General features: G+C 46.0%; 2 protein-coding genes across 2 annotated transcripts in view; one reads left to right on the top strand and one right to left on the bottom strand.

Moving 5' to 3' along the window:
• Positions 1 to 16,478, top strand: part of LOC149469353 (uncharacterized) — a 76,004-nt gene that overhangs the window by 23,103 nt on the left and 36,423 nt on the right. The window contains 1 exon segment of the mRNA XM_089669355.1: positions 1,267 to 1,546. Coding sequence (XP_089525481.1) covers positions 1,267 to 1,546 — 280 coding nt within the window.
• LOC149469355 (uncharacterized) lies at positions 13,050 to 14,779 on the bottom strand. The gene has a single exon (XM_089669363.1). The coding sequence runs from the start codon at positions 14,777 to 14,779 to the stop codon at positions 13,967 to 13,969; it is 813 nt and encodes a 270-aa protein (XP_089525489.1). The 3' UTR covers positions 13,050 to 13,966.

Genomic DNA, 16,478 nt, shown 5'->3' with positions numbered 1-16,478 from the left:
ACACTCCTACAGAGATCAGCACAGGTGGGTCATGAACACTAAATCCATTCCTCCACCCATACTGCTCACTGATTGGTCCAGAGTAGGGCGGGGACTGGGTGATATCAGCCTGTAATCCCCTGGTCACTTTCCTGAGCTGTGTTCCCCGTCCTGTATTCCTGGATTTCTCTCGGATAATCTTCCTTCTCTGTGCTGCAGACACAATTTATGTATCTAGACTGGATTTATGGAGGTTCTGGGGTTCAGCTGGCAGCAAAATGTTCATTTTCACCATAAGTGTTACTAGACCTAGGCACCTGGACATGTGCTTTGGTTCTCCTTCCCCATGCCCGGGTCTAGTAAGATCTCTGACAGAACAATTCTCCCAGGGTTCCTTGCTCTGTTGTCTGCTGGCTGTGCCGGGTGGAGGGATATGTCTGTAGTGTCTCAGACCCAAGTCACTGAGTGCAGTCTCAGGAGATGGGAGGCAGCGGTGTGGGATCTCTGCAACTTGTCTACAGTAAACATTTAAACTTCCACTGATTACTGAATACCAATATTATGAGTCCTGACCCTTATACTGTATAATTTATATTGTACATTACATACTCCTGACCCCTGCACTATATACTCTATGTTGTACATTACATACTCCTGACCCCTGCACTATATACTCTATGTTGTACATTACATACTCCTGACCCCTGCACTATATACTCTATGTTGTACATTACATACTCCTGACCCCTGCACTATATACTCTATGTTGTACATTACATACTCCTGACCCCTGCACTATATACTCTACTGTATGTTGTACTACATAGTCCTGACTTCTGTTCTCTATCTATCCACTGCTATATATATAAACATAGGAAAACATTGGGAAGATGGCGATGAGTGATAGAGGGGGTGGGGCCCCTCGTCCTATAATCCCCTCATCATTGTCCCGCCTATAAAAGACAGTTCTGATTGTTTCCTCACTCTCTGACTAAGGTCCATGAATAAAGAAATGTCTTTGTATTTTAGTCCATGGCTGGGAGATGAGGAAAACCTCCGAGGATTGTCTCACTTTGTCTCCAGACTGGAAAGTAGAAGATGAGGACATCACACAGTATAGTCCAGGAGAAAACCCGGCTCCCTCCAATGTCCATCCGGCACCACCCAGTGCACCACCACCTGAGTGTGGGAAGGGTTTCCATTCTAAATCCAAACTTACGGTGCATAAAAGATCTCACACATGTGAGAATCTGTATTCCTGTTCTGAGTGTGGGAAATGTTTTGTAGAAATGTCTGATCTTGTCATACATCAGAGATCTCACACGGGGGAGAAGCCGTATTCCTGTCCAGAATGTTGGAAATCTTTTTCAGTGAAGTCCAATCTTTATAAACATCAGAGATTGCACACGGGGGAGAAGCCATTTTCCTGCCCTGAGTGTGGGAAATGTTTTTCACAGAAGTCCTATCTTTACACACATCAGAGATCTCACACGGGGGAGAAGCCATATCCCTGTCCTGAGTGCGGGAAATGTTTTTCAGATAATTCCCATCTTTACAGACATCAGAGGCTGCACACGGGGGAGAAGCCGCATTTCTGTCCTGAGTGTGGGAAATCTTTTTCAGTGAAGTCACATCTTTATACACATCAAATGTCTCACACGGGGGAGAAATCATATGCTTGTCCTGTGTGCGGGAAATGTTTTTCAGGGAAGTCCCATCTTGACACACATCAGAGACTGCACACGGGGGAGAAGCCTTATTCCTGTCCTGTTTGCGGAAAATGTTTTTCTGATAAGTCCAATCTTTACAAACATCAGAGATCTCACATGGGGGAGAAGCCGTATTCCTGCCCTGAGTGTGGGAAATGTTTTTCAGTGAAGTCCAATCTTAAGAGACATCAGAGATCTCACAGGGGGGAGATGCCACTTTCCTTTCCTGATTGAGGGAAATATTCCTCACTGAAGTCCTGTCTTCCTGTACATCAGGGGTCCCACACAACCCTGGAGGTGTATTAGTGCCTTGAGTGTGGGAAATGTCTTCTAAATGAATGTTGCTGGACATCCCAGCTCTCATGTGGGGAAGAAGCACCCCTTGATATACACCTCAGATATACTCCATGGCTGATCTTCATCATGGAAGAAACAGTTCATAAGGAGATCAGAGGCCCCCAAAGACATGGATGAAGTGTTGGACCGGGTTGTCCATTGATGGCAAGAGAAGAATAAAAATGCAGTCCTGCCCTGTGATTGGCTGAGTACATTTTGTGGTGGGAGATTTCACAAACAATTAGAGGTATATTTTTAAACAAATTATTGGACAAATGTGAGTAGCATGTGTCCAGCTGTGACGAATATCGGTTGTATTGTATTCATCCAGTGATGACATTAAGTATCATAGGAATTCGCTCATCTAGAAACTGAAAGCAGTTATTTTTTTTAAATCATTATAAACGATTTGACCAACTCAGTAAACAGTCTAATAGCATTTGTGTTTTACCCCCATTCCCAGAGATGGAAGATACACGCCATCAACGGGGGAATTGCTGGGAAAATCTGTTATGAAGAGACCCCTAAATGTCAGGGGACTTTGATTTAAGGAGTGGAAGTACACTATATTGCCCCAAGTATTAGGCCGGCCCTCCAATCATGTGATTCGGGTGTTCCAATCCCCTCCATATCATGTGATTCGGGTGTTCCAATCCCCTCCATATCATGTGATTCAGGTGTTCCAATCCCCTCCATATCATGTGATTCAGGTGTTCCAATCCCCTCCATGGACACAGGTGTATACAATCAAGCCCCTAGGCATGCAGACTGCTTCTACAAACATTGGTGAAAGAATGGGTCGCTCTCAGGAGCTCAGTGACTCCAAGCGTGGTCCCGTGATAGGTGGCCACCTGTGCAATAAGTCCATCCGTGACATTTCCTGGCTACTAAATATTCCACGCTCAACTGTTAGTGGGATTATAACAAAGTGGAAGCCACTGGGAACAACAGCAACTCAGCCACCAAGTGGTAGGCCACGTCACATGACAGAGTGGGGTCAGCGCATGCTGAAGCGCACAGTGCGCAGAAGTCACCAACTGTCTGCAGAGTCAATAGCTAAAGACCTCCAAACTTGGTGTGGCCTTCAGATGAGCCCAACAACAGTGCATAGAGAGCTTCATGGAATGGGTTTCCATGGCCGAGCAGCTGCATCCAAGCCTTCCATCACCAAGTGCAATGCAAAGTGTCAGATGCTGAACTCTAGAGCAGAGGAGACGTGTTCTCTGGAGTGACCAATCACACTTCTCTGTCTGGCAATCCAATGGACATGTTTGAGTTTGGCAGTTGCCAGGAGAACGGTACTTGCCTGACTACATTGTGCCAAGTGTAAAGTTTGGTGGAGGGGGGATTATGGTGTGGGGTTGTTTTTCAGGGGTTGGCTTGGCCCCCTAGTTCCAGTGAAAGGAACTCTTAAGGCGTCAGCATACCAAGACATTTTGGATAATTTTATGCTCCCAACTTTGTGGGAAGAGTTTGGGGATGGCCCCTTCCTGTTCCAACATGACTGCACACCAGTGCACAAAGCAAGGTCCATAAAGACATGGAGGAGCCAGTTTGGGGTGGAGGAACTTGACTGTCCTGCACAGAGTCCTGACCTCAACCCCATAGAACACCTTTGGGATGAATTAGAGCGGAGACTGTGAGCCAGGCCTCCTCCCCCGACATCAGTGCCTGACCTGACAAATGTGCTTCTGGAAGAATGGTCCAACCTTCCCATAGACACCCTCCTAAACCTTGTGGACGGCCTTCCCAGAAGAGTTGAAGCTGTTATAGCTTCAAAGGGCGGGGCCAACTCAATATTGAACCCTACGGACTAAGACTGGGAGGCCATTAAAGGTCATGTGTGTGGAAAGGCTGGCAGACCAATACTTTTGGCAATATAGTGTATGTAGCAGCTGAATGATTAGACCTCCTAGCAATGTCATTCCCAAGCTGCAGCTAGGGGGAGCTCTCCTGTTTAGAGCAGGGTTGGGTCATTCATTCTCTCAAGAGGCCACAGGAGAATCTGGGACGGTTGTGAAGGACAAACTGAATTCTGCTGAATAGTCATTTTGGACCCGGGAAGGTCTGCAAGTATGTAAACATATATAAAACAAACACCTGGCACTGGGAATAATAGGCACCACTGCTCATGAGATTGGTCTCATTCAGTTGGGCTTTTTTGGGGTAGTAAAAATGGGCAGCTGAGCCACAGTTTTTCTGCCCTCGAACTGTAAAATAACAGCCGGAAGAGGCTAAACTGTAAAATAACAGCCGGAAGAGGCTATTAACAGGCTGTGGCTATAGCATTATTAACTTGGGGTGCAGAATCTGACAAGCTACACCACTTGTCAAGCTCCACTGAGCCACCACTACATACAATGCACACAATTACAATGTGGTATTGTGTCATTGTAGGGTGAAATCAGGTGGTGGGGGGGTGGTATAACACATCCTCATTCCCTGTCAGATGTCCTCTGAAAAGCCCTGTGATAGGAAGGAGAGAGCCTGAGATGGGTACAGGGGGGACTTCTTGGGATCCTGGCCTAGAGTGAAGGACAGGTGAACATCTCCCAGGGATTGCAGAGTAGAGGTGCTAACACAAGAAGGACTTGGCTTGGGTAGCAGAGTGGTGGGAGAGCATTGGGATGTCTCCTAGGCAATGTTCTCCCACCAGAACTGAGCCTCTCCTCTGTAACCATCAGCTCCTCCGGCTCTCCTTCTAGTTTTTGCAGCTCTCCATACGGACATGTGGATATGAAGTCACAAATCCTAAAGTGCGAGTGTGCAACTCCATGTCCAATATTGACCTCTCCATCTTCCAAAGCATGTGCTGAAAGTCCCCGGGTGTAAAGAAAATACGGCACTCCAGCCCCAGCAGTGCGAAAACTCCTCCACCTTTTATGTCCTCACCAGACAGTCAAGATACAAAACCATCTAGAATCGCTGATGCCGCGTCTCTGTTTAAACTCCACAGTGTTCCTCAATATTCCAGCCCCAGGACGCAATGGTCTCCTAAACATCTAGAATGGCTGATGCCGCGTCTCCATTTACACTCCTCAGTGTTCCTCGATATTCCAGCCCCAGGATGCAATGGTCTCCTAATCATCTAGAATGGCTGATGCCGCATCTCCGCTTACACTCCTCAGTGTTCCTCAATATTCCAGCCCCAGGACGCAATGGTCTCCTAAACATCTAGAATGGCTGATGCCGCGTCTTCATTTACACTTCTCAGTGTTCCTCAATATCCCAGCCCCAGGACGCAATGTTGTGAAACAGGTGCCGAACGATTGGGCCTTGGGTATTGGTGGTGCCCTTAATCAAAAGAAATTGTTGGAAGCTAGCAAAATCAGGATTCAGAAATTGGATAGGCAGCGTAGGCAGTCTTCAAGGGATCCCAGATCCCTAACAAATGTAATCAATTACATCAGCATCAGAGGCAAGATAGATTCATGTTGATAAATGTCAGCTGGTCAATGGAGTCTGTGGACAGACGCACTCTTTTATCCCTCACAACCTCCATCAGCACTGAATGTCCTTTCGGAAAGCACGCTGGATGCAGGACAGGCCAGTAGCTTGATGGCATATTGAGAAAGTTCTGGCCAATGATCCATCAAGACCCAGTAACCCAGTGAATGCTCAGTTGGAAAGGTCTCCAAGTCTGTTCTTGCCCCTAGATAATCCTGCACCATATGATGCAGACGCTGGCAGTGTGCTGCGGCTGGGGGAACAGGACTGACCATTTCTTTTCCCTCACTGGCACCCCCTCTCTCTAGGCTCACGTCACTCCTTTCCTCATCCTGGGAACCAACATCACAGCATTCAGATTGCTGCACAGCCTCCAGCAGCATGGGACTGACACTATGATCAAGTCATTCTGGTGACTCCTCCATGCATGATGGTGGGGCTACGGAAGGAGCAGCTGTGGTGGACAAGGAGCCGGAGGAATAGGCTGCTCTGGCTGCTGCAAGGAAGGAAAAATAGTATGAGTATGGGTGATAGAAGATGAGGAGGATGAGGATGGCTGAGTTATCCCCTCTACCACCTCTTCTGCATGTTGTGGCTCAATAACACGGCCAGCACCAGAAAAAAGGACAAGTGTGGCCTGCCTGCACCATGTCCACCACCACCACTTTTCATTGTGGCTGCTTACCCTCTTAGCTGTCTGTGAGCATCTGCCTCACCTTTTGTCTCATGATGGGGATTTTTATCACTCTATTATTATTATTATTAATTTATTTTATTTTTTTATAGAAAATAGGGGCAACATTGTTTTGGCCATAGCAGTAAAAAAATAAAAGTAAATAAAAAAGTGAACCACTGCTGATGCAGAAGGAGAAACATCTGTGATGTAGAAGGGGAGAACAGCAATTCTGCCCTAAATGGTTTTAGTGCCAAAAAAAATTTAATAAAAAAAAAACATTAAAAAAAAATGGAAACTACTGTTGACACAGAAAGAGGAACACCTGCAACACAAAAGGGAACAGGGATACAGCAACAGAACCTGATGCTGACAAAAAAAAATACACATAGAATAAAAAAATATGGGAACAGCATTAATGCAGAAATGTAAAAACACCACAAACTGCTCACCTACCTAACTCCACCAACACACTACACAAGACTTCTGTGTAAGCGGCCTTATATAGTGAGGGGTGTGGACTTAGCCCCTGAGTCACCAAGACTTTGGCCGATCATGGATCTTCCTGTGAACTCAGCTGTGATCGACCAAAGCATTGCACCGGACCTGTGGTCAGGTGCACTGCTCTTGCCAATCACAAAGCACTAATTGCATTGTGGGGTGCGTGGGTGAACTTCCCGCTGAACACCCTTACCGTTCTAGTGTTCAGCGAACGCTCGGACAGCCAATGTTCAAGTCAAACTTACGTTCAACTTGAACACGTAGTCCATCCCTACTCTCTCCTGCTAGAGCGGGACTCCAGAGGAGGCCACTGACCACACTGGACTCCAGAGGAGGCCACTGACCGCACTGATGGAACTCCTATGGCCTATCAACACAGCAGCAGTAGAAAAGGTGGTACAAGCTGGCATAGGGCAACTTAGGAAGGAGATGGGAGAACAGGCAAACCGGATCTCAGAAACAGAGACCTGCATAGAGACGCTGGAGGAGGATCTCCAGCATGTCACAGCAGCTGATCAGATGTCCCAGGTGGAGGACCTAGAAAACCGGTCCCAGAGGAACAATTTACAGATCATTGGCCTCCCAGAATATAAAAGCAAGCTCACTACTGGACCTCTGTGCTGTCCGCATACCCGAGGCTTTAGGCTTACGTAACAATTGTGTGGTGGAACGAGCTCATAGACCGGGCTCTTCATCTGAATCCCGCAAAATTCCTCGTCACATCAAATACCTGAATTATGTGGACAAATCACTCATCCAGCATTTCAGGAAACAACTAAACTGTGGGGTCTTGTGAGCTACTATGGAAACAAAAATAAAATGGTGTTGCGCTAATATCAATAGTGCTAAGGACACAATAACTGGAAGAGTGGGGAGACAGAAAAAAATAACCCCAAAACAAAGGTGAGAAGTATAAAGGCTGAATCCAGACCAAATTAGGTGCAATATGAACTGTGACAAAGACAACATGAGGAATAATCAGCAAGTGAACATAAATAATACATACAAATGTAAAGGCCTGAACCCGGACCAAACTAAGTGCACTATAGATTGTGATGAAATACAACATGAACAATAGTCACCAAGTGAACATAAATAATGTATTAAGCATAATAGGACTAACACGTCCTAAATAAAAGTGCACAAAAACCACTCCGTTCATCCATTCATCCATCCCAGGGAAAGAGGGATTGTCCCATCCATTTACCACTTAGCCCCAATCAATGGACACAAGTCTTTTATGACCTCATTTAATGGTTTGGTCATACACAACAGGTGAGAGCACAACCGGTCAAGGTGTACAAACATTTTTATATGATTGGTGAACTACACAGCTAATAATTTTGTATCTTAGCTCTGGAAGAAGTGTCAAAGTCAAGGATTTAATAAGGACATGTTTGTAGCAATAATATAATTGCAGAGATATTGTTATGCACATTTGTGAAGCTGGACTGGTATTTATATAGTTATACTTTTTACAATTGGTAGTGGAGCGCAAAACTATTTCTGATTTCATTTCAGGAAACAACGCTCCGTACAACTCAATGGTTACGAGCTCCTCATTTTAGCGGACTATTCCATGGAAGTTTCCAGTAAATGTTGCGAGTTTCAGAACGTATGCTTCACTCTAATCCAAAAGGGGATGATTCACCCTGGCTTCCTCAGCGTCTGCAGACCCCTGACAGTGACCAACCAGTCTTTAAAACACCAATGAAAGTAGAAGATTTTCTTCAGTTATTGCCTAAATCCTAAATCCATGTGAGGAGTCTCAACCACGTTCTCTGGACTCCATCTCCTAGGTCCAGGGAGCAGAGCAGCAAAGACCCTCATAAGAGGCCCCGTTGTTCTAACAACTTTGCTCCATCAAGAGCTCACTGATTTGATTCATGGGTCTCCCCAAAGGATCATCATCTCCATTTGTGGATAAGTATTTGGACTTTACTTACCACGCCACTTCTTTTGACTCCTTCACTCTTTTCTGGTTTGCCTGGTGCAATATGGGGTGACAAGTACCCATAAGATCTCAATGGGGAAAACTCTCCTGCTGGATCTCTATACTGATATGGACGGTGTAACGTGTTAAGAATGTAAGGATGTCCCATCATTTGATGGAAATGAAAATGATCAACCTACAGAGGACTGAATTCAGACACCCCAAAAATCAAAGTGAAAAAATGATGCAGCAGGCTACACCTTTTTACTGAAATGTCATTGCAGCAACTCAGAATGGTCATCAGTAGTTTGTATGGTCCCCACATGCTTGTATACATGCCTGACAATGTTGGGGCAAGCTCTTAATGAGACTATAGATGGTGTCCTGGGGGATTTCCTTCCAGATCTGGAGGCATCACTGAGCTCCTGGACAGTCTGAAGTGACACCTGGCGGCATCAGATGGACCAAAACATTATGTCCCAGAGGGGTTCTATTGGATTTAGGTCAAGCTATCACGGGGGCCATTCAATGGTATCAATTCCTTCATCCTCCAGGAACTGCCTGCATACTCTCCCCACATGAGGCTGGGAATGTTGTACACCAGAAGGAATCCAGGACCCACTGCACCAGTGTAGGGTTTGACAATGGGTCCAAGGATTTCATCCCGATGTCTAATAGCAGTCAGGGTGCCATTGTCTAACCTATAGAGGTCTGTACATCTCTCCATGGATATGCCTCCCCAGACCATCACTGACCCACCACCAAAACGGTCATGCTGAACCATGTTACAGGCAGCATAACATTCTCCATGGCTTCTCCAGACCCTTTCACGTCTATCACGTGTGCTCATGGTGAGCCTGCTCACCATTAGAATTCATCTCTGAGTGCAACGATGATATGGGACGTATGACTATCGTGGTCTTGCAGATCTCGAATAAAGATCTCCAACTCACCAATGTCTATGCCCCCAACTCCCCCGACAGACCCTTCTGTAATGCTGCAGCTTATTGGATATTGCATAATCCCAGTATACATCAGATAGATGGAGGAGACTAACACAGTAGTAAATGATAGAGAGGACAGGTCAACACAAGGCCCACACATTGCAAAGGTGTCTACTGACTCTTCTCATTAGCACAGGTGATTTCTGCCAGAGGATTATTAGACCCCTGGTGATTGGCGCACCCCACACACAGGGAGTTTACTTTCTATTCATATTCTCACAATACATTTGCCAGGCTAGACTATCTTGAAGCGCTTCCCTTTTCCCTCATGTCCATCATATGGCCATACACGACTTGATTATATCAGACCATAGCCCCACCTCTATTTCTTTGGCAGACCCTCGAGCCACAGGCCCCTCCAAATATTTGGAGATTTCCTTCCTATCTGACATGTAAGGTGGACTTCATACACGCTGGTAGCGATGCTTGGCTAGAGTACACCACCACTAATGAATCCCATCAATGTGACCCACACTTGTTCTGGGAAGCTGCCAAGCCTTTTATTAGGGGAAGGATGTTTCCTCATATAAAACATTGACAAAGCAGAATACCTCTGAGCGCAGAAAGCATTGGCATGAAGCCAAACACCTCTTTGATCTTTGGGTAGAGAATTACAAACATATAAATTGTTCCTCTGCTGATTCACAATTGTGTAAATATGGTGATAAGGTGGGTAAGCAAAGGGTCTTTCCAACCAACTCCTGTAGCCTCCCTAAAGGATACTTCTGCTACCCTTGTCTCCTCCTCAGAAGAAACCAATAAAATACTGGAAGATATTTGTGCCACTCTATATCTAGATCCAAGACCTTGAGGTGACCACAAAATTCCTAGACTCACTTCATTTACTCACTATTGGCCCCTCCCACCTGTAATCTGTAAATGCCCCATTTCATTAAAGGAAGAGTCTGAGGTGATTAAAGGCTTACCTAGTGGGAAATCACCTGGTCCTGATGGCTACACACCAGCATTTTATATGATGGACTCTCTTCATCCCTCAGCTACTGACAGTATATAACGAGGTTTGGGAGGGGGGCCCACAAATTCTGATGGGTCACCAAGACTATGAAATTGATTTCCAATAAGGGCAAGTACCCAACTGAATCGGGGTCTTACCAAACTATATCCCTCCTAAATGTGGACACTAAAATACTCTCTGAAATAGTCACATCCCTCTTGGCTGCAATATTACCCTCCCTTATCCATACTGCCCAGGTTGGCTTTATTAACCCCTTCACGCTGGCGCCTCCTGGCCCTTTAAGAGTTTCAGAAGCCGGGAGACAGGGCGGGGTTTAGGGGTTATGTGACCGCCATGATGATCGCGCCATGGCGGTCACATGATCGGGAAAGGTCCTGATTGAAAGAGGAGACTGGGACCTTTCCGTGAGTACCGGACATGTGTGCTGGGACTGGGCAGAGCGTGCACTCTCGGCACATATGTCCTTTTTTAATAGAATGCAAATGTACAGCCGCTCAGCATTTAGGCCCAGATGCCGGAAGGCCACACATTTGCGTTTGGATGGCGTGAAGAGGTTAATGGTAGACCAGTGGCTTCCAACATTCAGAAAGTTATTGCAGTGCTGGAACAAGGCAAGGTACACCCGTCTGAGGATCGAGCTATTATTACATTGGATGCTGAAAAAGTCTTGGATAATGTCAGCTATCATTGGCTTGCTCTGGTTCTTCTGATGGCTTTTCAGCAGTATGGATTCTGCACCTTCACCCAGGGTGGTAGCTGCAGGTCTCATATCAGGTGAAATATTGCTGCACGAAGGGTACTCACCAGGGTTGCCCATTTCACCTCTTCTTTTCAACCTTGCCCTGGAACCTTTCTCCCGTTACCTTTCCTCCAGATCCCCAATACATGGGATTCAGACAGGTCAAGAAGAACTCTGTGTAGTCCTATTTGCCAATGATATTCTTATTTTTTATGGCGGATCATGTGGCAGATATTCACATTCTCCATCAGGTCTTCACAAGCTGCCTACAGTGCTCTGGCCTTCCAATCAATTCTGCTAAGAGTGGAATACTTTCCTTATGTCGAACCAACACCCCTCCCTGGGCCCAGCAGTCTCTCTTCACGTAGCAAATGTTCAGATCACATATTCAGGCATTACGATAGGGAAGGAGCCATCCTCGGTCTATCATTACTACCCTCCACTGATATCTAAAATAGGAAATGAGATGGAAACATGGATGTACCTTCTCCTATCACTTTTTGGGGGATGCCACCTGTTCAAAATGGTGAGCTTTGCTCGCCTATTGTACCCTCTTCAAACAATTTGGTTCCTGCATAAACAGGGGGAGCAAAATAAAAAAAAGGATGGAGCAAACTTTCCCAATATTCCATTGTATGACCTTGCCTGTTTATTGTGTATAGGGACAGATTGGATACTTCAGGCTTCCTCATACACCAATTATGATTTGGAGTTGGCAGTGGGGCAACCATATGACTTAGCTGCACTCCTGCATTGCAAAATACAATTGTTCTCTACAAGTATTCAACACAACCTTCTGATACGGGATCTGATTCTTACATGGAGGGACATACAGAGCAAACTGGGCCTGTCACCCCATGCCTTCCAATATTTGTCCATAAGAGGCAATCCAATGTTTCCACAAGCTGTTCAATATGCGGCTTTTAACATTTATTGAGTTCTAAGGGGCTCTCCTGCGTTGCCTCCCTGTATGACGCATATTTGAACTATCAGGAACTTTGAAATCTTTCCCAACCCTTGCATCAACTTATGCCCTGCCAAGCCATCCCTCTCTCTACTACCTACACCTCTCAGGTTGTATAAACTGGTGCTGCCCAGCCAAGCAACAATGTTTTCAAACTTCCATATCGGATCGCTTCTACAGGAATGGAAATACTCCATATCTGACATCTATCAACCTTTACACTCTCTCTTTACTAAACCTCTACATCCCACATCTGTGAAATCTTAGAGCAAGGTCATACCGGGAGAGAACCGGGTGGGCAACATACTGGAAGGATACAACAAAGTGCAAAGGCTTGTGGTGAATGAATCCTGGAGAGTCTCAATGTAAGCTCTTCCATGGGGCCTTCTTCCCATTTCTATCCACTAAGAACTCTCCACAAATCCACTATATAGTGAGCACCGCCCTCTCTCTTCCACCGATTTCAGGAATGGCCCCGCATCTCAACCTTTTGGGAACAAGTGTTAGCCTACATCTCAGGAGTTTGTGGCTGCTCACTCCCCATGGACCCAGTTCTTCTACTCTTCGGCTCCGCTACAACTCTCCATTCAGCCGAGAAAACCCACATCCACAAATCCCGCAGGAGCTTGCAGTGGATATTAATATGTTTACTGGTGGCCCACAGGGCTATTCCTAAGAAATGGACTATCGCCTTGTCCCCACCATCACAGACACTAAAAAGATCTACGTCTTCTGATTTACAGAGAGAAGTTAGACATGGAGCTCAACAACCAAGCCTCAGTCAGACATTTCCATAGATGGGACACTTTTATTGCAGCAACACTTACATCCTTGGAGCAATCCTCTATGTTGTCTTCTTTTACTTCTATGGATGGGTTGGTGAAGGTGGTTACATTGTAGAGATCAGACAGCCGTGTATGGAACACGCATTGAGGACACGCATACATAACAGGTGTTACTTGCTCCCCATCTGGCCGTGTATACCTTGGTTTTCTGGTTCATGACGTTGTCATTCTTTTGCTCTCCTGATGTGTCTGTGCGCACTCATGGCCGAACCTTACTTCCTTGGCTTTATCATGACATCTAGGAACATTATGACATTCTGCTCCTCTCACTTATTGGAGTTGGGAACAAAGTCTCAGGAGAGAGTCCATCCATGTTTTCTGATCAGGTATCACACCCGGCCACACCTCCAGGTCAGTTCCTGCCAGAAGATTCCTTCCTCTTTCTTTACTGGAGAGATTATAATTATTTCATTGGTTACTGTGATTTATCTTTTATTCAGAAGTCATGGCAAGAAGTATGAGCCACTCGTCTCCTCTTTCACCCCAGACATATTGCTTCTTTGTATATCTCTGTAGAAAACTCAATAAAGAATGTTTAAAAAATATGTACTCAGCCAATGAAACGTCAGGACTCCATTTTTATTCTTCTCCTGCTATCAATGCCAACCCGGTCCAACACTTCATCCATGTCTTTGGGGACCTCTGATCTCCTTATGAACTGTTCCTTCCATGATGAAGATCAGCCATGGAGTATATCTGAGGTGTATATCAGGGGGTGCTTCTTCCCAACATGAGAGCTGGGATGTCCAGCAACATTCACCTAGAAAACATTTCCCGCACTCAAGGCACTAATACACCTCCAGGGTTGTGTGGGATCCCTGATGTACAGGAAGACAGGACTTCAGTGAGGAACATTTCCCTCAATCAGGAAAGGAACGTGGCTTCTCCCCTTTGTGAATTCGCTGATGTCTGTAAAGATCGGACTTCTGCAAAAAACATTTCCCGCACTCAGAACAGGAATATGGCTTTTCCCCTGTATGAAATCTCTGATGTGTGTTAAGGCCAGACCTCCCTGAAAAACATTTCCCGCACTCAGGACAGGAATACGGCTTCTGCCCCGTGTGCAATCTCTGATGTATGTAAAGATGGGAAATCTGCGAAAAACATTTCTCGCACTCAGAACAGGAATATGGCTTTTCCCCAGTGTGAGATCTCTGATGTATGTAAAGATGGGACTTCTCTGAAAAACATTTCCCACACTGAGGACAAGAATGTGGCTTGTCCCCAGTATGCAATTTCTTATGTCTGTAAAGATTAGACTTATCTGAAAAACATTTCCCGCACTCAGAACAGTAATATGGCTTCTCCCCCGTATGAGATCTCTGATGTAATTGAAAGTTGGACTTTTGTGAAAAACATTTCCCGCACTCAGGACAGGGATACGGCTTCTCCCCCGTATGAGACCTTTTATGCACATTAAGATGGGATTTAAAACTGAAACCCTTCCCACACTCAGTACAGGAGAAGCTCTTCCCTGTTGGATGGCTGGTCTTGTCCCGCACAGTCTGAGGGTCCTCAGGATACGAGGAATCCGATGGTCCATCTACACTGGGTGGTGCCGGATGGACATTGGAGGGAGCCGGGTTTTCTCCTGGACTATACTGTGTGATGTCCTCATCTTCTACTTTCCAGTCTGGAGACAAAGTGAGACAATCCTCGGAGGTTTTCCTCATCTCCCGGCCATGGACTAAAATACAAAGCAAAGAGGATTACTAGACAGGAGCTGATTGGTTCCCCCAAACCAGGACTCCACCCACATCAGGCAGCTTGGTCTCTGAGGAGCTTACAATTCCACCCTCAAGGGAACTAGGATATGAGTGTAACAAAAGAGAATCCATATTATGTGTATATATAGCAGTGGGGGGAGGGAGGAGAGCAGAAGTCAGGACTATGGAATGTACAAGGTCCCACACCGCTGCCTCCCATCTCCTGAGACTGCACTCAGTGACTTGGGTCTGAGACTATACAGACATATCCCTCCACCCGGCACAGCCAGCAGACCACAGATCTTGCTAGATCCGGCCATTGGTAAGAACCCCAAGACACATGCCCCAAGTGCCTAGGTAGAGCAACACCTATGTAGAAGATGAACACTTTGCTGGCAGCTGAACTCCAGAATCAATATAAATCCATCTAGATACATAAATTGTGTCTTACGTGATGATATTGCAGTGGTTACTCTACTCTGGACCAATCAGTGAGCAGTATTGTCACAATCAGTGGAGAAGACCTAGATTGTAAGCTCCCAGGATCAGGGCCCTCCTATCCCTCTTGTATTGAACTGTATTGTTGCTGTATTGTCTCCCTTTATATTGTACAGCGCTGAGCAAACTGTTGGTGCCATAAATCCTGTATAATAATAATATTAATACCTGGGACTGTAACCTCAGGATCTATAGTGGGCCAGTGGAAACAACTAAACAGGTGTAGCTGGGTACCGGTCCTCACATATACAGGAGCAGTGTGACCGCACACAAGAGTCGCAGGATCTAAGGGGCCATCCGGTCTTCACCAGAGCCACTGGAGGGGTGGATGTTGTGCTGCATGGCAGCCCCCAGGTTGTGGCTCTCTAACACACCCGTGCAGGCACAGTGCAACCAAATATCATGCTGGAAGGACACGCGGTACACACAGGATACTAGGAACCAAGGTCACCTACTGCAGCAACCTAGGAAGGGGCTCCGGGGGAGAGGATGCAGGAAACACGTATAACATGCAGGAGAGGGAGGGATGCTGAGCAATGGTGCAGACAGAGAGACTCAGCAAGATGGAAAGGGCTGCAGGCAAACAACAGGAAACAATGCTGAGAAGGACACACACAGCAACAGGAAATGAGGGGATCCACGGACAGAAACCAAAGGGGATATAACTGCACAGCCAGAGGGAAAACACAGAGAACAAAGACAGGATCAAACAGCACACAGAATATGGGAATACTCAAGCGGCAGTGACCACCACAGGAACCAGAGGGGTGCGGCTTCCACATGAAGACACGTTGCTGGAACACTAACACACAGGTGCAAAGACTTGATAATACCTAGGTTCAGGGGGGATAGGCAGGAACCCGAGCAACACGGACAGGAGGCAAAACCAGGTGCTGGATCAATGTGAAGGGAAGCATGACAAGTATGGGTGGAGGAATGGATTTAGTGTTCATGACCCACCTGTGCTGATCTCTGTAGGAGTGTCCTCCTCTATAAATGTCCCCGTTATTCCATCCTCCTCCATAGACTGCTGATCATCCCTCACATACGCCTCTTCTTCTTCTGCTTTCACCTCAACTTTTAGATCTATCAGATCTTCACCCTAAATCAAGGAAATGATAGAAGAGGTCATCTGTAAAATATAAGGTCACATAAAAAATCTATATAT

This window comes from Staurois parvus, unplaced genomic scaffold (assembly GCF_062004578.1).
Source record: "Staurois parvus isolate SC_StPar_1 unplaced genomic scaffold, SC_StPar_1.0 ptg000073l, whole genome shotgun sequence".
NCBI classification, from domain to species: domain Eukaryota; kingdom Metazoa; phylum Chordata; class Amphibia; order Anura; family Ranidae; genus Staurois; species Staurois parvus.
This window is presented reverse-complemented; position numbering and strand designations above follow the sequence as displayed.

Bases quoted from the DNA above. Each gene is read 5' to 3' on its own strand.
- LOC149469355 (XM_089669363.1), bottom strand. From the start codon at position 14,779: ATGAGGAAAACCTCCGAGGATTGTCTCACTTTGTCTCCAGACTGGAAA.